Source organism: Caloenas nicobarica, chromosome 2 (assembly GCF_036013445.1).
Source record: "Caloenas nicobarica isolate bCalNic1 chromosome 2, bCalNic1.hap1, whole genome shotgun sequence".
Taxonomy (NCBI): domain Eukaryota; kingdom Metazoa; phylum Chordata; class Aves; order Columbiformes; family Columbidae; genus Caloenas; species Caloenas nicobarica.
Genome location: NC_088246.1, coordinates 76,004,028 through 76,028,905, shown reverse-complemented (window position 1 = coordinate 76,028,905; position 24,878 = coordinate 76,004,028). Strand labels below are relative to the sequence as shown.

General features: G+C 42.1%; 1 protein-coding gene across 2 annotated transcripts in view; it reads right to left on the bottom strand.

Annotated features, from left to right (window-relative positions):
- SLC22A23 (solute carrier family 22 member 23) overlaps positions 1-24,878 on the bottom strand; it is a 119,094-nt gene that overhangs the window by 78,474 nt on the left and 15,742 nt on the right. For both annotated transcript variants that reach the window (XM_065628275.1, XM_065628276.1), the window contains exons 2-3: positions 21,947-22,050; positions 16,013-16,167 (exon numbers count right to left, since the gene is read on the bottom strand). In XM_065628275.1, coding sequence (XP_065484347.1) covers positions 16,013-16,167; positions 21,947-22,050 — 259 coding nt within the window. The remainder of the gene's footprint in view (positions 1-16,012; positions 16,168-21,946; positions 22,051-24,878) is intronic.

The window sequence follows — 24,878 nt, the reverse complement described above, 5'->3', positions numbered from 1 at the left end:
ATGTCAAAAAAAAAAAGAAAAGAAAAAGAAAAAGCCCACAACCCAGCACTTCGGAATTCGTTTCCCTCTGGAATGGCAGATTCTAATGGTGACCACAACAGCAGGAGCAGGGTGGCCTTGTACTTCTTGCCTTTGACTCTGCAGCTCAAAGGCTTACCAGGACTTCCAAAGAAAGGCTCCGACTTCACATCCAAAGGCTTTGGATTGCCACCTTCAGTTATCCCAGTTGAAATCAATGGGAGAAAGAATACTCATTGGGTTATCACATGCAACTAAGCACTGTGATACTAATTTCTGCAGACTTTAGGAGCAACTGCCTCTCTCACGGCACACCCATGCAGCACACAAGCATCACTGAATATTTCAGGCCATTCTAGATTGTGCTCAGTCAGCATTTTCTGTAAGTCAGTCTTAGGTCATTAAGAACTTGATACGAAGGAAGACAAATGAAGGTATTGCATGGGAAACTCTGCCAATAAGTTATATATATTGTGTGCGTGGGATGGGGAGTTTCTATCCCATGAGAAATTTTAATATTTTGACATCTGCTTTCACCTAATCTGTCCTGGTTGCTTAAGGGTTCCCATGATACAACAGACTAGTTTAACAAGGAAAGATACTGTAGTGAAAACATACAATACAGGAATCCAGGCATGAGGAATAAAACACACATAACATTCTAAAGCACTACATTATTGCCAGAGAACACAGACATTAATTTTGACCCAGAACAAACCATTTACAGTTTCCCCAGAACAGGGAGATGCCAGAGAAGTCAAACATTTTCTGTAGACAGTTTCTATCCTGACAATACAGTCTTCAAAGAAGAAATGTGTATATGTTTTTAGTCAATCTTCTCCTCCTCTAAGTCACATGCCCTAACATGCCACGCTTTCCATCTAGTGCTTCATCACGTCCTTTTACCCGTTTGCTGCCATCCATCTTTGCTAGATCTGGTGCTAATATTTCAGAACTCCAAATGAAAAAAAGACCTTGACTTGCCATCAAAAACAATTGAGTAAAAGAGTCTTTTACTCTCCCTGATCTTTCCCCATGGGAGGCTGGCCAGCTCAGCTGGAACCCACATATACACCATTCGTCACTTGTTTCTTTAGCATTCTTTACTGAGGTCCAAAGACTGTAACCATGTCAGACAAGGTTGCGTGCTGCCATTACAAAATTTTATACTTCAAGGATTCAATTTTCCTCACAGGATGATGCTCTGATTTCCTCTCTTTTGATTTTGCTCCATCTGAAGCATACTCTGCAGTACATGAGAAAGTCATCTACATACAGTTTATCCTGAACACACACAAATTATGTGGTATGAGAAGGAAAGAACATGCTATGCATTATGTTTTCCTTATCTGTACCAATTCCACTGCTGATGCAATCACACAATATTCCTAAGGTGGATCTGTTAAAAAGCAGAGCAACTAACTGGTGGTGCTAGGGTGGAAGTAATATTTCAAGAGGCAGTTTTTAATTTTTTTGTTTAGGTCACATCACCTTTCACAGTTGTGCGGTTACCAAACCAGCTAAATCAGAAAACTTCGGAAGGTGGCAACAAGCGGCAGAAACTTCTGAAACTGGTTGTGCTGTTCAAGGGCTGTAATGTGGAGCCACACCTTTGCTTTATTTTCAGATTTAGTTTCATGAGATAGTGCTGGTCAGGAAGCTGTTTACCTCCCCATCAAGAAAGTCCGCCTTGTTGCACTTCTCACCTCCCTTGACATTTACCTCGGACATTTGCATTTGTTTGTTCCATAACCAGATATTTCACCAGAAGAGCAGAAAATCAGCTCAGCAAAGAAAACCGAATTTTTGTTTGTTTGTTAGCTGGATTCAGTGGCTGAAGAGGATGATACAAATGTCAAAGCCAGCAGAAATCAAGCAGCAAGAGGGATGCAGGTGAGCAGGGCCCCTCCTTCCAGCAGCAGGACTTGCTGAGTTATTCCCCCAGGGTTCACCTTAGAAGTTAACGTGAACTACATGAGTGCAAACATAACGGGAACACCCTATCCAACAATTACTGAACATCAGGATCTTACTGGGATCGCAGCTGCAGCACAGGTCCCATGCACTAAAACTTTTCCTTAAAGACCACCGGGAAAACACCAGTACTCTGAGGAGGGGGTATTAGATACATAGGCAGTGGCTCTGCTGGCCCCCAGCCCCACACCACACTGACAGCACCCCTTTCGTCATATACCGGTGCCAGAGCAAGATTAAGAGTTTTCAGAGGAGACCACACCACTGCCAGCCTCTTCAGGTACAGACAACCGGGGACAGCTTTCTCAGCCACGTCCTAGTCCTGTCCTGATCCACCAGTTTGCAGAACAAATGGAAAATGAAAGCTTTGACAGTCTGTATACTTTGGTTTCTCAAACGTATAATAATTTCACACTTAGATTGTAAGCAAAATTGAATCTAATGCATTTTACGCTGAATGCCTGACTTGAAATTGCCTCAAGGTTTATGTCCAAACAGTACCATTTCATACCAATTGCACATTGTACAAGTATAACTGCAATGCAGTATTAAAAAACCCCAAACAAACGATCCCACAATATAGATTTTTTTTTTGTTTGATATTTAACTCTGTTACAGTAGCATCTTAAATTTAAGTCACTAAAATTCTATTATTTGAAATTAGAATTGTGCATAATATTTTGGAAACCACTATTCCCAATTCAGAATCATCGTGACAAATTTGTTTTCATATAAATCTTACAAATCTTAGAGAATTCTCTTCATATATCATGGCAAGTGTTGCAGTAAACTTTCTCATAGGTGGCTTTTCCAAAGAATAAGCTCTATTCCCTTCCAGTACCGAGAAAGTGAAACTCACTCTTTTCAGTATGATCATTTATAACAAAACAAATGGGAGACACGGCTGAATCCTAGACACAAATCCAGAACCTACCTTAGTATTTTCCTACTTTACACAGTATAACATTTTAAAATAGAGATGGACATGCTGTAGTCTGACATTCTCAGGCAGCCACCTAAGTGGCAATCAAAATTAATTAAGCAAGCACAAATTACAATAAAATAAATAATCATAGTAAAACAAAACAACACACACCACAAACACACCACCAAAACCCAACCAAAAACAAACACAAAACCCATAATCAAAACCCCAGATGCTATGACAATCCCAAAGACTTTGCAAATGCTCTGAGTGGAAGACCAAGGTCATATGAGCTGGTCGGACAATTCAGTGCAATGAGCATCTTTCAGCATCTTTATCCTCGACACAAACACCATCATCTCTGCCCCTTAGTTCAAGTCCTAACCTTTTTTTATCCTAAAGCCAAAGATAAAATCTAGTCTCCTTAAAGGGTAAAACTTGCTGAAGCAAAACTAACTGGACAGCAACCGTATGACCTTTTCAAAGAAACTGTGTCTTTCCAGTACTGTAATATCAGAGCAATGGTCTGTATTTCTGCTCCCGAAGGTTTAGGACTGCCAAGTCCATGATCAAGATGTTTTACTCTGAATCACAGATTATTTATTGTCATCAGCAGACTGGAGGCTTCTATTTATTCATTAATTTTGATGTTACTAAGAAAAGCCAGTCAGAAAAGTAGAAATCTCATAACCAAGACCTGATCATATTTGGCTCTCCAAGTGAGCTTTAAAAGTTTTAAATAAATCCAAAGAGGGTATCATCATTCTGAAAGCTGAAGTAAATAAAGCTATACAGATCTCTATAAATTATTTTTAAGAATCATTTTCTCAACTGCCAGTTTATCTACTCTTTACCAAGACAAGTTTGTCAGTGCCTAGAAGCAGTGGAAGGACTTCCATCTGCTACTACTTCAAACAAAGACCGCTATCCTGGGAGGAAACATCAACCCATCCGATACGTAAGTTTCTAAATACATTAGACCTGCTGTCTCTGCCAAGATGCAATTAAACACTGTCTAATCTTGAAAAAAAAACCAGCAAGAAAGAAGTTTTAAATCCCATGTTCAAGAATGATCTGCACTGAAAAAAGCAAGCTTCATGGTGGCTTGTAACAGCCTAGTCTGTTTTCACCAAGTGAATTTCCTGACTTAAGGTTGCTGCAATAAGCTGGCAAGAATTTATTCATCTGCACTACAACCAAGACACAAGGGCTCTTAAACTGCATCTACAGCAAGGCACTACAGCAAGTCAAATTTCTGTCATGGCTCCTGCAGTCCCTCCTCTCCCCTTGACTCCCCAGTCATCCGCTCCTGCTCTCCTTTGGCTGCCCATGCTCATCCCACCCCTGCAGTGAGCTGCTGGGGGTGGAAAGACTGCGGAAAAGTGACTTAAAACCAAACAACAACAACAACTACTCTATAGTTTTCTGCTGGTTTACACCCTTGGATTAGTTCACTGTGGGGCCAGCAATAGGTGGGAAACATCAGCCAGGGAAGGATGGGCAGACCCAGAGCAGGCAGAGCCACATCAGCCTAGGCTGTCCCTGAGCTGCTGTCAGATTCTCCTGCAGGGCAAAAGCCTCAGCCAGTTCCTGCACTGTCATTTCAGGATTTTAACTACTCCCAGCAATCAGGGCAGCAAGGATATAAAAAGCCCTCTCCCGCTTGGATAGGCAGGTGGGTTATTTCTCCAAGAAGTCCATGTCTGTGAGGTATTTCATCTGCACTGCACTGCTGCAAGCAGAGCCCCGCTGCAGCTGTTGGCTTGTAGCCGAGGGACGCTGGGCAAGCAGGACATGTATTGGTGGCCTGAAGGAGGGACAGAAACTATGGATAAATGTTTCCTAATCAGAAGTCCTAGGACAAAGCTGCCCTAGCAAGAAAAAGGCCCAGTGCAAGTCCCACCAGGTGCTGAGAACTCCCAGCCAGGATCCCAGCAAAGTACAGCACCAAGACAGCAGTCCTGCTCAGATTCACACAAGCTAGCACGACATGCTGCTGGCTTTGTCTGGCCGTGTTTTTGTTTCCAAAATAACTAGGATATGAAATCTTTAATTACTGCTATTATTCTTCGTTGGATAGGATCAGATTTCTTATTTTAGAAGAATATCTGTCACATTCTCTCTTATCAGCAGCAAGAGAGACGAGGCAGCTGTACATATTGTATATTCTATTTTCTTTATTTTCTCTCTTTGAGTCATGCATTGGCTATTCTTTTTCTCTGCTTTGTCACACATTACTGACCCTAGACCCACATGAAGCACTGGCCCTCAAAGATCACCATTAAAGAAAAGCTCAGAAGGGAGGAAAGGCACCTGCATAAATATTTATGCTACACTCAAAAAGGGTGAAGTTTGTCTTCCTGAAAAAGCCAAATCCATCAGGTTAAAAGTTTACAAGATGCAGAACTCCACAGATTTTCTTCCAGAATTAGCACAGACACTAAAGAAAAAATAAGCAGGATAGGACAACACTTCAGGCTGATTCACAACTCTAAACTCATTCATGACCTCTGAAAAGACTCATATGGGTAGAGCCTAGGTTGATATAATCAAAGCTTCTGCCCAAATTACAAAGCATCGGAGTGCAGTAATTTGGTTTCTTCTGCTGTGCAGATACAAGAGAAGCCATTTTTTCCAACAAATGACTAACACTGACAGTTTTATTTATTTAATGTTCAAAGCAGAGTAATTTTTAATGGATCTATAATTAAAAAGCTCTTTAATTTTCCTCAGACTTCCTAGAAACACGGATTTGGGTTTGCACCTTGAAAAACAAGTCAGTCAAGATATAGGTAAAAACCCCATTTCAAAGTCAAAGCTATAAATGAAACAAAAATGGGATTTTTTTTTTCTTAGGAATGCTGGTTGCAGTTTCACCACATAAGCTACTTCTACTGTTATACAATCTTTTTAAGTTGTCCTTGTTTTTCCTCCCTGCCTTCAGTCCATTTTTGTTTGCTATAATAAGAAAGACATTTCTTCCCTTATATTGCTTTTTGCCTCACCACATTATTGATTCTGGTTCCTGTATGGTTTTTTTTACTTTTCTTTCTTCCGACTTACCTTATTAAGCTGTAAAGTGAGTGCTCCGAGGCAGAACAGCTCTACCCAGGGGACAGCTACACTGCCTACCAGTACAGGACTGAAGTCAGGGTGCAAGCAACACTGGAACTAGAGAAAGCCCTTAAAGAGGAGCTGACAGAGCAGCACTTTGTTACTTCTGGACAGCAGTTTCACATCAAGTAGAAAACTCTGGGGATTCATTAATTTATTTATTTCAGACAATGATCCCTGGTCTGTGTGCTTAAATATCTATTGAACTTAACGCTTCATGGAGAAAATGCCCTCCTCATTTCTCCATAGAATTAGTCTCAAGTGTTTGGATAACAGATGGTACATATAGGAACTTACCCATGCCTTAGTATTGGGGCACACGGGTCTTTCAGTCTGCATTTTTAACAGAATTATTAATCACAGCTCACAGTACAGAGAGCTTGTCCCCTTCCACCACAAGGCACTTCCTCACAGCCCCAGCTGGCCAAGGCACATGCAAACATTGCGCTCTGCTGCTGCTTCTGCCAGAGATTATTCTCCTCAGAGAATAAACAGCAGCAGAATGAAATGCATGTCCTTAACCTAATATATTGACTATGTGAGGTAAGTCACTGATGGAGATGTATATGCACTTCAATGCTTGACTGTATGGGAGAGGACTGAGGCATCACTGTAAGAACTAATAGTTTGCTTTACAAAAGAGCGATCTCTGCCACAGGAATAGAACACATAACTGGAAGGAGAAGCCACAAGAACAGTTAGTCTGCCCTGAATTCCTCCAAACACAAGCCAGTTCGGGAGGGATGCTGAGGCATCCAGGAGCTGGGGAAATCACCCAGAAAGGTACAGTTCAGCACAGAGTTCATCGAGGAACTGCCACATTTTCAAGTGAGGGAGGCTTCTTCAAACACCCTTTTTCTCTAAAATGCTACCTGTTTTATTACCAAGACTGAATTGAAGATAGTTGAAAGGTTCCTTACTGAATGTATGGGTGACTAAAGCAGACATACAGCTCATATGTGCAAAACTGGAGTAGTGCTTGCAAAGATTTACACATCATTCATTAGACTTCAGTAAACTGACGACTTCTCTCACAATTCACACCATAACCAGAATTCAAAGAATGTGAGCAAACAAGTTTTCAAGATACTAACAAGCACTTATGTCTCATCTTATCTCCAAAAACTACGCAAGTGTATGTACAATTCATTTAAGAAGGGACCAGATGTTCTCAAAAGACAAAAACATAGCTCATCGTTTTAGGTCCATCAGTAATTGCAGCATATGATTTATAAACAAATTCATCTGCAATGCAACTTCAAGCGGTTTTCTTTAAAAAAGAAAAATGAGTGATATGAGCACTGGTACAGGATGTATCATTAAATTCTGTAGATAGGCAACAAATAAAATGAAGAATTAAAGCAAAAGTGAACTTTTTATTGTACCTAAGTAACATACATTTGTAGAAATACCGCAATGAACGCTGCCTTCAAATTTCATGCTTTGAGTGAAATTTAATTAACTTGAACTAGTAAAAATCCCACAGGGTTATGTTATTTGTAAGCGAGAAAATAGGAGTTATGTTTGCATGACTGGGGATGGAAATTTGGCTAGTGCTGTTAAATTGTGGTTCCTCTTGAAAGGCACATAAATATTTATGTGAATTTGTGTGCTGACATTTGTTGCTGGACTTGAATACTCAAGTCACTACAGATAACTTTTAAACCTACCTTCCTCATACACATGCTTTCTCCTCTAAGCACATCATGTTGCCATGATAATTTGGCTTGCATTTGCCTGATGAGCTAACCTGGAGGGACAGGCAGGAAAAGGAAGTAAAACCCCAACCCTGTATGGTGACTACTTTTACGGGGAACTCCTGAGCTCCTTGCTGCCCATCTTATTTCCAACACTAGTGTTCAGTAACACTCGACCAGTGTTCAAGTTCCACCAAGTGTAAAGACACAGCTGAGGAGCAGGATAGCTAAAAATCAGTAAGGCAATACACTAAGCAGAATAGGATTTATGTCAGAGAATCATGGAATAATTTTGGTTGAAAAGTCCTTTAACATCACCAAGTCCAGCTGTCAACCTAACATTGCCAAGTCCACCTCTAAACCACATCCACAGGTCATCTAAACACCTCCAGGGATGGTGACTCCACCACTTCCATGGGCAGCCTGTTCCAATGCCCGACAACACTTTATGTCAAGAATTTTTTCCTAATATCCAATTTAAACCACCCCTGGCACAACTTGAGGCCATTTCCTCTTGTCCTATCACTTGCTACTTGGGAGAAGAGACCAACCCCCTCCATGCTACACCCTCCTTTCAGGTAGTTGCAGACAGCGATCAGGTCTCCCCTCAGCCTCCTTTTCTCCAGGCCAAACAGCCCCAGCTCCCTCAACCGCTCCTCATCTGACTTGTGCTCCAGACCCCTCACCAGCTTCATCGCCCTCCTCTGCACTCTCTCTAGTACCTCAATGTCTTTCTTGTTGTGAGGGGCCCAAAACTGAACACAGGATTCGAGGTGGGGCCTCACCAGTGCCGAGTACAGGGAACCACACTACTTCTGATAGAACACAAGATGATATTGGTGTTCACACCACTATCTCCAAACCATCATGGCAATATGGGATTAACCTGCAACAGTATCAGACATGAACCAGGGATAGAATATTGCTGCCCTATCAGACCCTTGTAACTGCATGGTACATAACCGTTTCCTATCCAAAATAATGAGAGAAGCTGGAGCTCAGGCAGCGGGCGTGGCATAGTGGGAAGGCTTTAATTTGCTGGTGAGAAGGAACAGACCTGACAACTGTGGTGGAACACTCTCCTTCTGCCAGGAGGACTCCTTGGCAGCACTACTGAGACCAACTCTCAGTGGGTAGGCTGGCAGGGCTGAAGGACTCTGGGAGATACAGACCACCCATGTCCCGACAGCAGCATCGATCACATTGGACAGGGCTTGCACAGATGCATGCACATGCGTTATGTGAAGCTTTTGCTACAAGAAACTCTCCACAACACTGAACACTAGCTTGGATCTACATAGCAAGAAAAAGCCATTTAGCGGCTGTCTTACAATAAAAAAAAAAAAAAAAAAAAAAAAAAAAAAAAAAAAAAAAAAAAAAAAAGCAGGGGGAACATGCACGTTACAATTTACTCTTACAGTAGGGCTCTAACACCACTTTAAAGGAGTCAAAGAGTAGCAAGTGAAAGGTAACTTTCTGGATTTAACTATACACCCATCTTAAACACTTCCTTATCGTTTGAAGCCATGGTTGTGTGGGCAGCTGAGACAATGTAGAAGAGTTTGGAAGGGGAACAGAGAAGGCCCTCTCATTTTCTTTCAGTATTAGTGAGCTCTTAGCAGCACAACAGGGTTGAGCAGACCTATGAGTCTATTTGACATTGCTTACATTAAAAAAAAAAATCCATAAAAACATAATTTCAACTCTGAACAGTTACAGTTACAAGTATTTGTGTGACAGAAGGTAAGATTTCACATACTGAGCATACCCAAACTGCTGGGGCTGGCTTGGAACAATTAAAAGACAGACATTCTAAATGATAAATGCAAGCTCTGTTTTGAGCTGGGGAAATTGCAAATGTACTCTAATCTTATCTGATTGTCATCACCACAAGTATAACAATTGCAGTATTGCATCTTAATTGCATTCCCAATTGACCAGTCATACAAAAAGTACCTCAAATAAAATTAATTCCTTGGGCTTTTTTTCACATTGGTAACACACAAGATTTTCACCAACTGAAATGGAAAAACTGATTAAAATTAGATCCTGCTGCAATTTGCGCATTAACCAAACATCATCTAACCTCCCAAGGATCTTTAGAAAGAGCCTCCTTTTATTCCCCTTTGGCATACTTTAATTCTTTGTATAAATTCTTTTCAAACAAGCTGCCTCAAATGGTATAGTATTTCCAGGATTTAAGACAATATCTTAGCAATGCTTCAAGGACACCTCTGCTCCGGAACACAGTTTGCAGGGGTTAAAATAAAGATGACAGCCCATGCCCTAATGGCAGACACCGTGTTCCTAGAAGAGCCCATATCCACTCTGACTATTAGAAAAGGGAAGGAAATTCAGAGGAAGTACTGAGGGAGAAAGAGGCCAACATATTATATGAGGAGTCATAATTTGTACTGAAGGAAGCAACATAGAGCAAGGAAGATTTATACTTATAAGGAAAGTACCGTAATTCCAATAACCTTTTCCACTCTTGCATAAATTGAGCCCTCAGGCATGTGATAAAAGGCATGCACAGTCCTTTTTTTTTGAGCAGCTAGAGTGCTCCTACTGCATTCTATTTTTTTTTTTTTTTAAAAACAGTTTGCACACAAAGCTACTAAAAATGCAGTGGTGCTGTTTCCAGCCTATGGCTGCTCTTTAAGTTAAGTTTTATCATTTACCAATTAATGGTCACTTTAGGGTGATCCGGTAAGGTTTTTGTTCCAGCAATCCCTCTGTGATCACTCCTACTTGGTCTGCATCAAGTGACTGGGAGCAAGGAAAGGCTGGTTACATAAACAGAAGGTAGGTGGCTTAACAACCTTGATCTTATCACAGACCTGTCAGCAGAGAGAACTGCACGTTACTGCAGAGCTAAAGCACATGTTAATGCACTGGAAAGCAGTCAAATGTTTTTCACATCCTCCGATTTGGGAATGCGTTGCAGAGTTATTTACTGAGCCAGTTCAGATAACACAGAATAACTTCAGAGCCTGTTTTCCAGTGCCTCACCTAGCTGAGGCCTTGCTTGCTACTGAATCGTGAGGAGAGGAAAATGGAAAATAAAAATTAAGCAATTATATTGTTTAGATGATTCAAATTCCAAGGGAGGTGAGAATTCTAAACTTGGGATACTCCAGGATCCCAGAGCCTATACACGTCTAGGAGGGAGGGGAAGAGGTAGGGGAAGGGATGAGTGGAAAGAGAGATAAGTCTCACTCTTTCTCTTGACACTTGACCAGAAGAAAAATTATTTTACAACTCTGACATCACTACAGCCCAACACCCAGAGACCTCCATGCTCTGTTTTGGTGCTTGCTCATTCTTCAGCCTGGAGTGAGATTTCTAGCATGCTATTCGAGCTTCCCAGGATACATGTTTTTTAAAAAAACCCCACAAACAAAAAACAACAAACAAACAAAAATATCTTAAGAAGCCACATCTATCCTCTCTCAGATCAGCGCCTGTGCAGTTTACAGGAGCAACGGGTTAGATCGACCTACCTATAACTGAGAAAGATACATCACAGCTGGACATCTTAACTAGCCTGGAAACCATTGCCAAGCTTCTCCAGTCTTCTGAAACACAACCTATGATTTCCAACAGCGTTTCTACCTTTTTTCTCCTAAAGGTGTAACAGAAAAAAAATGCACCTACTCATGCTACCACTGGGCATCCCTGCTTCCTTTCTCTAACCTGAGAGGATGTTGTCTCCCTTTCAGCAAAGCTATTTCCAGAACCTATTTACTAGTTCATTCAAGTCTACACTGCAAAATTAGAAAGTCTAATGTGTAGTTCAGTCACCCATGAAACTGCTGAACAGCCTGCAATCATGTGCAAATCTGCCCCATGGCTTGTACTGTCTGAGCTCAGGTACAGTCATTAGCAATGGCACATGGCACTTTAATGGGAGGTAAACCTGCCAGGAGCATTTGCCAGAAAAGTGCAACTCTTACCCTCCTCTCCTTCCCCTTAAATAGTTCAACGAATATCATCACCCTGTCTTCGACTCCAGAAAGTGTCTAAAGCAGACACATTGGGAAATAGACAGAAGCAGCATCAGAAGTGAGCTGGATGGAAACCTTTGCTTCCTTTCATGCATTTAACTGGTTCTGCATGGTGCAGTGCCACGCTCCCGCCCTATCCCCCAGGCTCAGGCAACACAAGGAATGCAATACCCAGTAGAAGTTCTCCCAAAGGAAGAGGGGACAAGACCAGAGGGCACATCCCACTGAGAACAGCACACTTGGTCTTCTGTGGCAGGGAAGTAGGTGGCTTTCCCCACAGAAGGCCCAGGCAGGTGCTGGTGCCAGCTCGGTTAGGCAGCAGCACATGAGAGGAGACGGTAAGAACAGGGAGGTGAAACTCCTGCTCTCATCACGAAAGCTCTTGCATCAGCTCAGGCCAGCTTGTGAAAGCAAGCCCTGAGGAACGGACCCATGCTGAGTCAGCAGTAGCATCTGACTTTCTGCACGAGCAGGCAGGAAAAGTCTGTCCTGGGGTCACGGCTGAGGCAATGCCCCAGTGAGACTAAAGTGACCCAGAAGCAACATGCTCCCCACCCTTGAGATAATCAGATTTGTCTTCTCCCGTGATTTCCGCATTTGCCGAGTGTACTTTGTCCCACATGAGCTGCAACCAGCAAGCAGAGCTGTTTGCAGTAAGAGTGGCACGCCTCACCTGCTGTATGAGTCCACACACACTGGCTGAGGCATTACTCAGGTGCACATGTCCTGCTCAGGGCTCCTCCACCTCTTTCCCTCCTTCTTGGCCTGTCTGAAGCAAACTCCTCACAGGAGCAACCGCAGGGCTTTCCACCCCAATGGGTAAACTCAAACCTCTTCATCTCCAGCTGGGCAGCAGGCTGTGCATCCAACCGTGCTGAGCCAGCAGGTGCAGGATGCCCATCCTTCCCACCCTGGATGTGCATGAAGTAATAAATACTGAGAAAAAGGCACCCTCAAGGGAAAAAAAAAAAAAAAAAAAAAAATCTCCCGCTTTCTTGTAAGCAACCTGTTGTCCTTCTCCAGCCCCTCAATCTATACTCTTTTCTACATTTAACTGCTGAGCAGGCTGTACATCCCCTTCTAATCATTGCAGCCACAGTGCTCCTTAGCACCTCTCCACAATTTTTCTCTCTCTGCGAGTTTTTGCCTCTGCTCCCAGCACCCTCATCCAACAAGGAACAGCCCATTTTCACAGAAACCTGCTCAGCAAACATAGCAGTGCACCTAACCAGCAGGCAGCTCCAGCTCTTGGCATCAGATGGCTGCTGAGCATGCCACACCAGGAGTCACTTTGCCCTCCTGGGGAGAGCTTCCTGAGGACCTTCCTGGTGCCTCACCAGCCAACATGTGTGCCAGCTGCTCAGGAGCACAGGAAACCATAGAAGGTTGGTACTGGGCAGGAAGCCTCTTCTGGAAGACGGTAGAAGCTCCTTGCCTCTACATCAGCACAAAACAAAAGCCTTTCAAAGCTGCATGAGTTTGCTCCGTAGAAAACGATTAACTGCCTTTCACTCCCCTAGATGATGCAATGACCCACAGCATCCAGGAGGAGAAAGATCCAGCTTCATTTCTCTTCTGCTTCTCTCCTTCACAGCAAGCACCATCACCTGCACAATGCCTGTGTCTTCCTGAAGGTTCACTAGAAATTTCACCTGAAACACCTTTTCCAGCAAAACTACAGCAGCTGCAGGAAAACTTTTCAGTTTAACAAATCAACATCCAAAAGCAATTTCTTTAGACAAGTCCCAAGCAGCTCCAGACAAGAGGTTGTACTTGGATGCCACAAGAAGCTAGCTCACTACAACACTGAGGAAAGCCTACAGAGGAACACAGGTGGTTTGGGCTGAGTGCTGGCCCTCCACAGATGACAAGGCTTGTCCCATGGCTCACTCTGAACCTCAGGGCAGACAGGTAGGAAACCAGCATTAGGCTATAAAGAAGAGTGCAGTTTGAATAGGAAGGGCAACCGAACCTTGGCCGCTCTGCATTTTACAAACAGCACTTCAGTGCTCTTCCCACTCCCAGGACTGTTATTTACCATTTCCCTTAGGCAGGCCATAAATCCAAGCACAACTAGCAAGCTCACCACAGTGTAAAAGGATCCCTATGGCAGGCTAATTGCCTTTGCAGGCTACGCAAGCCTATACAGTTTGCTTCTGCGCGGTAGCTTTGAAAACCTCGGCTAATGACTGTGGCTAGCAGAGCAAACTTTCCAGTTTGTATTGTCCTGCTTAGGGCAGCCAGCGGGAGGGAATTCAGGGGCAACAAACCTCTGGGGGAAGAAATCAAGACCATTAAGAGAAAGGGAAGAGGGGCTATGAAACAGAAGATGACTGCACAAAGAAGTGCAACGGCATGCTATGGACTCTATCAGAAGGGGAAAAAGAGTAAATGTAAATTGAGAGGAAGCCTAACAGGTTGTGAATACTAAACCCAAAACAAAAAAACTCTGTTCTTCCCACTCTCTTAAGACTTGAGGGATTAAGCCTCTCCCACTACTCTACACCAAGATGACAACTTTTTTTTTTTGTTTAATTGAAAATATTTAATGCAGAAAAATCCACTCCCCTCACCTTCTCAGCCAGAAAGTCAAAAGATTTACCAGAGGTGCAGGTGCTGCATCTTTCACATTTTCTTACTTCCACAGAAGTACACTGATGTTCAGGCTGCAACTAATTTCACACAGATCTCTTCTAACACCTACCCAATTAATGCATTGTGAATCAAGATAGCAGTGGTTATAGCAAACACTTGAATTATAGGGGGTGCACACCTGGAAATCAGGCTCAAATCCTTGTTCTGGATCAAGCAGAGCACAAACTAACCGGGTTCTCCCATTTGCTGAATGAAAGCCTTGGCTGGCAGCTATTTTCTGGTGTAAAGTGACACAGGTACTCTCTCGCTCTGATCTCACAAGGTCCATAATTAAATGTTTAGTTAGATGGCATTTCTCCATTAAAATCTTCAGTTGCAATGACTCTCTTAAAAGTTAAAAAAACCCCGCCAACCAAGAAAAACTAACATAGTGCATTGGGCTGGGAAAATTCCCAATAAAGCTAATTTCCAGCTGAATATCATGCTGGTAATGGCTGAAGCCCCTCCCATGGGAACCACACAGATTAAAACACTTCCCAATAAAAGTGTAATGACTCCAGTGGTAGTTTTGGTGGTTTTTTTGGTGGAAAATTCACACTAGAGTTTACATGACCAAAAGCAAGAGAAGGAAAAAAAAAAAAAAAACAACAAGGTGTATCTTGGGTACCATATCAGCCATAATGAAGAACTGCAATACAAAACAAACTCTTTACACTTTAGTTGGGTTTCTTTCCTCTTGACACAGACCAAAAAAAAACCAAAAGCTGTGGAACTTAATACTACAGAACACTCCATGAAAAGTATCAATACTGTGCTAAATCTTGATGGGTTAGATACCATCTATGATAGGAAGTAAATAAAAATCTATGAAGATCTGTACAGCATCTTCCAGGATATAGTTAGATAATACTTTTCCAGAGCCATAATAAAGAAGGGGAAATTTTGTTTTCCTCAGCTGGTGCAGTACTACCTGATAATTACAAAAAGCCAAGAAAGCAGAAGCAGAGCTCTCTAGAACACGTCCAAAGGACAAAGATTACGCATCACACATGTACTCTCTGAAGGCAAGGCCTCCAAAAGGGAGTTTCTAATGTTCTGGCTACAGTCACCCCAGATGTGATTGTGTAGACATTTCTTACAAGCTTTCTCTCAAGTTTCTTTCGGTTATTTTCCCAGTCAAATAGACAAAAACACCACCACCACAATAACAACAACAAAAAAATCTCTTTATACAAGTACTTCAGGCTCTTCTCACATATTTTTCAGGGACACAGGATCTCTTGCTGCAAGTAACAGGAATTTTTGAAAAATTGCCAGAATGCATCCTGCTTGAGGCAGCAAAACTGGGGAGTCTCCTACCGAGCTCAATATTGCAAGGTAAAATCCACTCCACATGTTATGGCTATGACACAGATGACTTCTAGGTCTAAATAACAACAAGCAAACTCAAACCATCTCATAAGTCTCTTAAAATGAGCTCTCTAAACAGCTTCACAGACTGCTCTGTAGCAACCTAAAGAGACAGCTACAAAATCCCTACCTTCTTACTAAAATTCAGGCCAAAGCTTTTTCAGTCCATATAATTCTGGTTTGATCTGTTTGGACGAAAGCAGGAAGCCAGAGAACAGCAAACCATGTACTTGATAAAGACACATTTGGATGGGTGATGAAGGCATACTTACGCAGTGCGTATAGGGAGAGGACTATTCCAGCCAGGCAAAACCCCTCAAAAAACCTGAGTGTGCTGAACATGGTCACGTTCACTGAGAGTGCCACAGTCAGTCCAAATATCAAGATGAATATGACAGAGAAGAGCAGCACAGGCCGTCGACCAACCCTAAAAATAAGAAGTATGGAGAAACTGTTAAAAGCTAGGAGGACATGACGCTAGATCATTACAACTGGCAGAGAGGGGAACAAGTCATGCAATGACTTACAAATATTGCCACCCATTTAAAATGCTTGTTCCATTCTTCTCATTTTTTTTCTGCTTACTAAAACCCCAAATTCCTCAAGATAGCTTTGCATTGATGAATTCATTTCAGATGGGATTAAGCAGAGACAGCACAGGGTATTACTGCTTGGTTTAACCTTCACTTACAAAACACTGAATATGAACAAGGAAACATCTAGGAACTACCATAAGGCCATAAACAAGTCCCTTGGAGACTAAAAGCAACTTCTCAGGGCTTTCTGTAGTAACATGGGAGAGTGTAAGGTGTTATATGGCATGTTATATTACTATTTCTCTATAGCTTACAGCCACAAAATTTACTGCAGAGGTCCTCTCTTCCCAACAGACATGTGCTTTTCAGTCTCATCTACAAGAGAACCTGGCTCAAAAAACTGCATTTCTTGGCCTCGTTGACAAAGGCAAGCCTAATAAACATGGACTGAGCACAAAACAGGGCTCATGTCACTTCACTGAGGCTTAGAGAGCCGATAGCAACCCTCACAGGAAAACTGTGAGCTCCAAGTCCCTCCACGTTGTATCCCCATAGCAGCTGCAGAGACTCACAAAACCAGCCTGACTGGAGGGTGAGAAATGAACCACTCCAAAAATGACTACTGGCAGTGTGGGTGCAGGGATTTGCTGCCCCGCTTTGCAGCTGCAATCTGTAGTTGTATGCGTGTTGGTGCAGTGCCAACGAGGAGGAAGAATTAAGCTGCCACCAAAAGTAAGGGCACTCGCTGCAGATTCTGGCTCTTTTATGTCAAAGGAACATGGGATTTTTACATCTCTTACTCATATGCTTAGTGTTTATAATTCCCCTTCTCCCCTGCCTCTTCCCGTGCAAGGAGAACGATACGAAGTACCAGAACACACAGCTATTTTTAAGCAAGAATTGGATCATTATGTGGAGATTTCCAAAAATTTTCAGCTTGTCAACTCCCACAAGTTTTCCAGGGGAACTAAGGATCCTTTTTAGTCAGCTCCATATGCCGTTTCCACAAAGAATATATGAACTTGCTTTTTGTAGGCAGCTTTCAGGGACCCATTCAAAGCAATCTGTCAGCTGCAAACCAGCCATCAGGTTGAATGTCAGCACAATAAAGAGCATTTAAATCTCACAACTTAGTCCACTTTCACATGCTGAAGTGCTTCTATTTGATTATTTCAGCAGATTGTTACCAGCAGCTATAAAGTATGTTAGATATATGCATTCAAAATTACAACTTTCAATTTTGCTTTACTTTAAATGGAAAGAGATCAATAAAACATAGGGTTAAGGGCTGAAAAGGAGAGACATAATTATAATTTTTTACATTTTTGGGAACTGGAAGAATGCACCGGTATGTGTGTCACTGTAGTCATTACCACTTAAAGGGATTAATCCTGTTGGCAATTGTTAACCTAAAGATGTGTAAATCCTTTCAGTTTTAGGTCAGTCGGCTCCTCTAACAAGAGTGACTTGCAAAACACCTAGTCAGAAACTACACAGACTACTGACCTTGCAGCTTTAGACATTTTGAAGCCTGCACAATTAGTTGAGTCTTGTTTCAACATGTATCTTGAGACTGTTGGATAAAGTGTCCTTTAGCCAAGCGTTGCTTGTTATATGCTAAAATGATTATGCAACCAATAGGCTCTTTAGGGTGTGAATGTAGTGATTAGATTTTGTATATAATGGCTGTTACTTTTCTTTCTGGTGTGCTGGCTTTATTCCAGCAGCCAGAATTGCGCAACTCTGTCATACACAACTCGTCTCTATGTGCTAAATTCGGCTCAATTGCATGCACACCAGGTAAAGAACCATGTTTTTGAGAAAACATCATCATTCATGCTTTTTCAAAGTCACACCTAAGAATGTGAAGTCATGGCTCCTTGCATGAGGACAGGTTTACTATTTTTTTCAGCTGTAGCATCACTTGTGGGGCACCTCAGAGATTTAACTTGTTGGCATTAGCTATTCAATATTTTTAAAACAGAAAGTAACAATGTGCAAACTGAAGACAGTAAGGCGAAATCAAACTGCTTTCAACCAGCATACAAACCCAGCTCACCAGAAGAGGGGCAGCTGTGGAGCTCATGGTGAAAAGACACAATCACTGCCTCAGTGATATGCAATGTACTGGGAACACACTGGACAGTGGGGCAGTTACAGCTGCGTATGCTTCAGATTTTATATTTATGGAACACAAAGCACTTGGGCAGGGAGGGGAAGTACCTCATATGGAACCCTGAACGCAGAAAAAACTATGACCTTTGTGTTATCAGTGATCTGTGTAGACTTTTGCAGCCATATTTTCGTAATCGCCAAGATGCGATTCATACTAATTAGTATTTGTGGAAATGTTTTGTAGATGAAAGTCATTACACAAACACTCAGAATTAGGAACTTAATTCTCATCACAAGCCTGACCTGCCATTCCCTGACGTTGATTAAAAAAGACCTCATGCTCAGCCTACATCAGTTCCCCTTTTGCCCTTCTCCCACTCTCTTTGAGGTTATCCACCATTAGGACACAGAATTTCTTCCAACCTTATGTAAGTTATGTAAATGAATGGTTGCTGCTAAGGAAGAGTCAGGAATCCAAGACCCTCCTTGGCCTGTGAAAGCCAGCTGAGGACAAGTAAGCCCTCTGGTAAGAGGCATCAGCAGCAGCTCCTCCCAGTCACAAAACTAGTTTTCCTTCCTCACCAAGGCACACGGCACATTCCTCAAAAATCAAAACTCCAGGGCTGCCTTCAGCCATATATTTGGTGATCCAGTAGTGTTTTGACAGGATGTCTTATGAGTCTCAAAAAAGCCTTTTATACGTACACAGAGTTATTTGACTAACAGCACACGGAAATGCTTGTGAGAAATTAAACCATACACAAGCTACCTGATAAAACAGCCCCGGGATGCTATCTACTGCCATCCAAACTATTCCAGAGAGAGAGTTCTGTGCCACACAAGTCTCAGCCTACACCACATACTATTATCTATATCAAATGCTAAATGCTGCCTGCACAGGTAAATAACTAGGGATAGAAACAGCCTCAGGCTTTTGAAGAATCTGCAATCCACACAGTGTGATATGCAGATGCATCAAAAAGATACTCCTAACGTAGTCAGAGTTGCACCACAGGGGGAAAGCGAAAGGCTTTGAGAGCAAGATCTGCTCTTCCCATGCTCCTACGCATGTATCCTGCCACCCTGACTAAGCTTTGCTCTTGCTGCCGATCAAATAGCTCTTCCCATGCTGTTCTTTGTGGTTTTGAGACTTGAACTGGCACACAGGCTCTATAAAGCACCAGAGTAGGTACAAAGCAGGGTCAGTGCTGGGCAGAGGCAGAGACCTACTGTCTCAACACTACATGAACACTAATTCCACCTGCTCCAGAAGGAAACCTTCCACAGATACCTCAACAGCCTCCATCCAGAGCTTGGAAAACCACCAGCAATGCTCTGCCTGCTGAATAAGTGACTTATCCAGGCACTGGACACAGTCAGTCTACACCCAGCCATATGTGTTTGCAGAACTTCTTCCTATAGATATTCCATATAGAGCTATCCACTCATAGACATATCCAAGCATGCACACCTACCGGATTTTGAATGTAGACTACTCAGTTTACTTAGCAAATGACCTTAATACACTCTATGCCTTTGCCACGCACAGCTTTAAAAGCTTTCTTTCGAAAAGGGAAAGCAAATTCCCAAACCCTAATGGTACAAAAAAATCCGAAGTGTCTTCTGATTACCTAAATTGGACAGTGGAATATAAGTGAAAACAAATTTTGAAATTTTGCAGTGCTTTTATATATTATTCTGTTTAATCTTCCCTGCTCTTGCTTGGGACTGACATCTTTTTTAGAAGAAACTCAAGTTGTGATTAAATAGCTAAGTAAATCCCACTTCAGCCTTCTACCAACCCCAAGTGGTACTGCTTAATGACAGAAAGACTACCCAGCACAAGACTCCAGCTGGGTCAGTTCCATCAGATGGCAAGGATGGGGAATGAAGAGGAGCACAAGGACTGGCTTTGGTGGCAGTAAACCACATCCTGTCTGGTCATCCACAAAATGGCAAGGGGCTTTACTTGTCCCTCCAGCCACCAAGTTACACTTCTCCTTTGCAGCGCGGCTGGAAACCAGATTCTCCTTAAGGTCTCTGAAGCTCACGAAAACAAACAAACCAACCAACCAACACCCAAACCAAACCTACTTTTTATATCAGGGTAATTTTATGCTGCATTAACTCAGTTAAGCTGCTTGCATAGGGATCCAACAAGTGCATGTGGCAGCCCGAAGTGCACACTGGGGACAGAAATGGATGGAAGAGCAAGATGCTCCTTCTTTTGGTGGCAGAGAACTATTAAATCTGCTTACTGCATGTCTCCCTTGGAGCTAGTGCCCTGGGCAATAAGCTGTTCACTTGTTTGTGACTTATTTGCCAATTACAGCAGCATTTCCCTAACTTGGGAATAAGTCTGCTTTCTCCACACTGATTCCTTTTTAGGCAAACCAAGTAAGATCCCTCATTCATTTCCCCACTATACTTTCTACATGTTGTTAGAGCCCTGTTTTACTTTAGTATTTTTATCAAATTCAAGTGTATTGCATTGTGCATGTTCCATACTTCACTGAAAAGTCATGATTTCTCACTTGCCTAAAAACTTTTAGCAACTATTCAAGAATTAAGACACAATTTTGCCATAAATGTTTAAGCCAAATTACTGCACAGCTTCAGGGGGCCTTTTCTCTCACAACTGACTGGTGAGTTGCTGAGGCTTTTTAAGTTTTCCCTAATAGGCAACACTTCTTCTTCCTTTCCTCTTTTAATTAATGGCAAAAGAGTTAACTTGGGGCCGTTTAAAGCACCAACATTGGTAACTGAGCTGGAAGACACTGAAATTACTGGGATAGCATCGCAGAGCTATTGTTTCAGATGCTGCAAGTTTCCATTGGAATCACTTGAGTCATGCCTTTAATTTTTTTTCTCCCTCTTTTGCACTATCAGACCCGCTCTTTAAATAAAAGCTAAACTCCCAGAATAATTGGGTTATTCAATAATGTCTTCACCACTGCAACTTAAGGAATTGCACTCTATGCTTTTGAACTTAATACCCCAATATTAACAGCATGTAAGTCAGTGATTCCTTAACACTGCATTGAAATGTTTGCTTAACAAGAACTTTAAAAATAGAACAATGGAAACATTTGTAAAAAACAGCCTTCTACCCCCCGAAAGACACCGCGTAAGCACAAGGCTGACGTTATACTACTCTTGTATTCAGTCAAATCAACGTGGCTTCCAATTTCTTTTGGCCCTATCTCTTGGTTTAGAAAAATAAAGAAAACCCTAAACCAAAGGCTTCAGTTACATAATTAGAAAATAATTAATTCTGCAGTAGCATTACAGCTGTAATAAGTTGTGTCAGCAGGAAATAACTAAGTCTACTATCAAATAGTTTATTTTCATGTTATTTACCTCAATATAAATTACTCAGTTCAAGACATTAACACACGGTTTTAAACTATTTATTCATCACACTTCTTTCAGAACCTGAAAAATCATTATGCGAAGGTTCTTCATGAATATAAAGTAGAAGAAAATCGAAACAACAGTTAATATTTTTTTGTTGCTTATCTATAGTTACATTGCATTAAAAGATTTTTCACTTACCAGTCAGCTATACATCCTGTTATTAAGTGACCAAAGATTAATCCTACCAGCAGGGAGAATTTAGCAATGTGGACTTTCCAAGCAGAATCACAAACAAGATCCCACTGGAAGAAAAAAAAAAAAAGACAGATAAAATGAAATAAGTCAGTTATTCTCAGATGCATTTAAACATACTAATGTTGGTGTAGAGCTTTCAAATTTCAGCCCTAGCATGAGCGTGCATAAAGTGGCAGAGAAGAGCTTTCCCCTTCAAGTTAAAACCCAGATCCCAAGAAGCAAATTAAAGACTTGTTTTCTTCAGTGAATTTTATCAGGCCCTTAATTATAAAATTACAATATCCAACACTTAAGTCTCCCCCTCTCGAGGCCACATGAGCTCAGACATTGGCAGTACTGATGTAGCTGAGCATCCCATCATAGCAGTCCCGGACACCTACTACCAGAGCCCCATGAAGCCCACCAGCAGCGAGTCTGCCAATTTAAGAGCCAGTTCTCCTATTGACCTCCTCAGGGCTCTGCAGAAACACAGGGAAAAGCAGTTGCTTTGCCACAGACCCCTGAAGGCCCTTAGCTCCAAGCTCCCGTGGACAAAGCGTCAAGAGTCTTTTGCTTTCAGAAAAACATCTCTCTTCCCCAGGTGGTGGAAGAGGATGAAGACTGACTAAACAGCATCACTCATCAGGCCTGGCCTGAGCCAGACAGCCCAGTGCAGCCGCACAACCCCGTGGGACAGCAGCTCCCACAGTGACATTTCACAGCTCAGAGATCAGACAGGGGCTGAACCTCCACACTAAAGCTATCCCAGATACTGAAATTACCCTTTCTGTCCAAAGGAAGAGCAAATGGACCATTTCAGGCACTCTGTCATTAGGGCACTGCCTTATTCCCACGAGAAAGATGGGAAGAGCAAGGTTTCTAGTAAGGCTTCCCTAAACTCCAAGACATTTGCCTCTGAGGCATTAGACTGAGCCTCAGGAGAGCCAGGCTGCATTCCTGGCTTTAGCCCAGCATCCTCATTGCCCTCAGACTTAATCTCTCTTATGTGTAAATTGTGGATAGTACTATTATACCCTTGAATAAATGTAGGAAGATACGTTTGTTTGACGTTTGTGAAGTGTTCAAATGTTGATGGTAATGGGAACCATGCACATTTCATATAAAATAAGTACAGCTAACTTTGGAGAGTCAGATACTCCGGAACTGAAACTTTGCAGAATAAATGGCTGTTCATGTGTAGTATAATAGTAGCAGCCCTCCTAACACCAGTAACTGAAGTTTCATGGCCAAAACCAAAGTATGCAATTTATTTTTAAAAGTCAGGTGCGACTTCAAAAGAAAGCTTCCCTTGAAAGAGTTCAATTAAGTGCGCTGTACTTTTAAGCATTTCCGTGACATACAGCACAAATAAGGCTAGCTCTGACTCAGCCCTCTTGTTCAACATCACAGGAGATGTCCTCCCTGCAATATACCATTTCACCAAGAAGAATAGCACTTTTGTGGCCAAAAGAGACATACCGCCTTTCAGACTCAGGCTTTTTGTTTTAGGTTAAATGTATTTCTGAGTTCCTTACTGTGCTGACTTGTAGAGGTTGGGACACACATTTCTGATCCTCCAACCTACAGACTGAAGCCACTAAAGAAACAAAACGAAGTAGCATGAGCAAGTACTTTTTCCACCAAATTGCTATGAATTATTTGCAGCAAACAGCTCAGCAAGTCATTGAGAACTGCTCTCCAAATATGCTGACTTTTTGGAAGTATTTATCAAGTGGGGGAAATGTAACTCCTAATATTTGTAATTATAGAACCAATCTCCAGTTAGCAAAGAAAAACATCTGCCCCAACAAGCCACAAACAAAACAAAATTCAGGAGGTACATCTGAGCTCCAGGCAGGCTTTTAAATGCTCTGGATTTATTTTCACAATCCAGAAGGTGTATATGCTGCTCAAAAATGAGAAATCATTTTTGTCTGTAGAATACAAATTAAGTTTATAAAGTCATATTTATACAAGAACACTTTTTTTTAAAAAAACAACCTCTACAAGTTGTTAATTTTTAATTTTATTGCTATCAGAGGGACAGTGATGTCATGCAAGTGCAAAAGGAAAAAGTAGCTATCCTCGTGCCTTTGCACTTTCACAGCTCACTGCTGCTAGTCAAAGAGAGCCAGTCCTTGTACGAGCCTCAGGCAGAGAACATGCGCTTCCAGATTACACATAGGTAAAGGTTCATGGTTGGAAGAGCCAAAATCTCATGAAGGGTTGTTGTGAAGTTTCAGGCCAGCACAACAGATGTCAAACCACTTTGGCACACAGAGTAAGAGTTTAAAAGCAGAAGAAAAGTCAATCTATCAGCATATCCTTCAGTGGTGCCTAAAATGCACTCACTCCTTTTGATATCTTATCCGCGAGTCATCATTTGTTTGTTTTTATGGCTATTGCCCAACTCTCCAGCTGCTCTGAAAATAAAAACATGTATTTCCTTGCAAACCCTGCATGTGGCCGTTTCCTGCCCTCAGTTAAGCATTTGCTCTGCAGGCCAGCGTAAACCAGAGCTAGTCCTCCAAGCCCACAAGGCCAGCCTAGCATGGGTGTTGACAGACACAGGCAGCCCTTGACCTTCCCAGAATCTCTCACTTTCCAAAACTCCCAGAACTCATAAATAGGAAAACGGTGAAATATTTCAACAGTTGCTTTAGCACAAACTTCCAGAGAACATGTCATGACCCCAAATTACTTGCTCAGTACTCAGGGCTCAAGCATACTCTGGTTTGTCCTCTGGCAGCTGTCACAAACCAGAGAGGTGTTGCCATGAAGCAGTTATCCAAAATAAATTCATCAAGACACTGGTGGGTGCCACCAGGGCATTCAACTCATGAAGCGACAGAAGAATAAGATAAGGAGAGGGCACAAAAGAAAAATGGATGCGGCA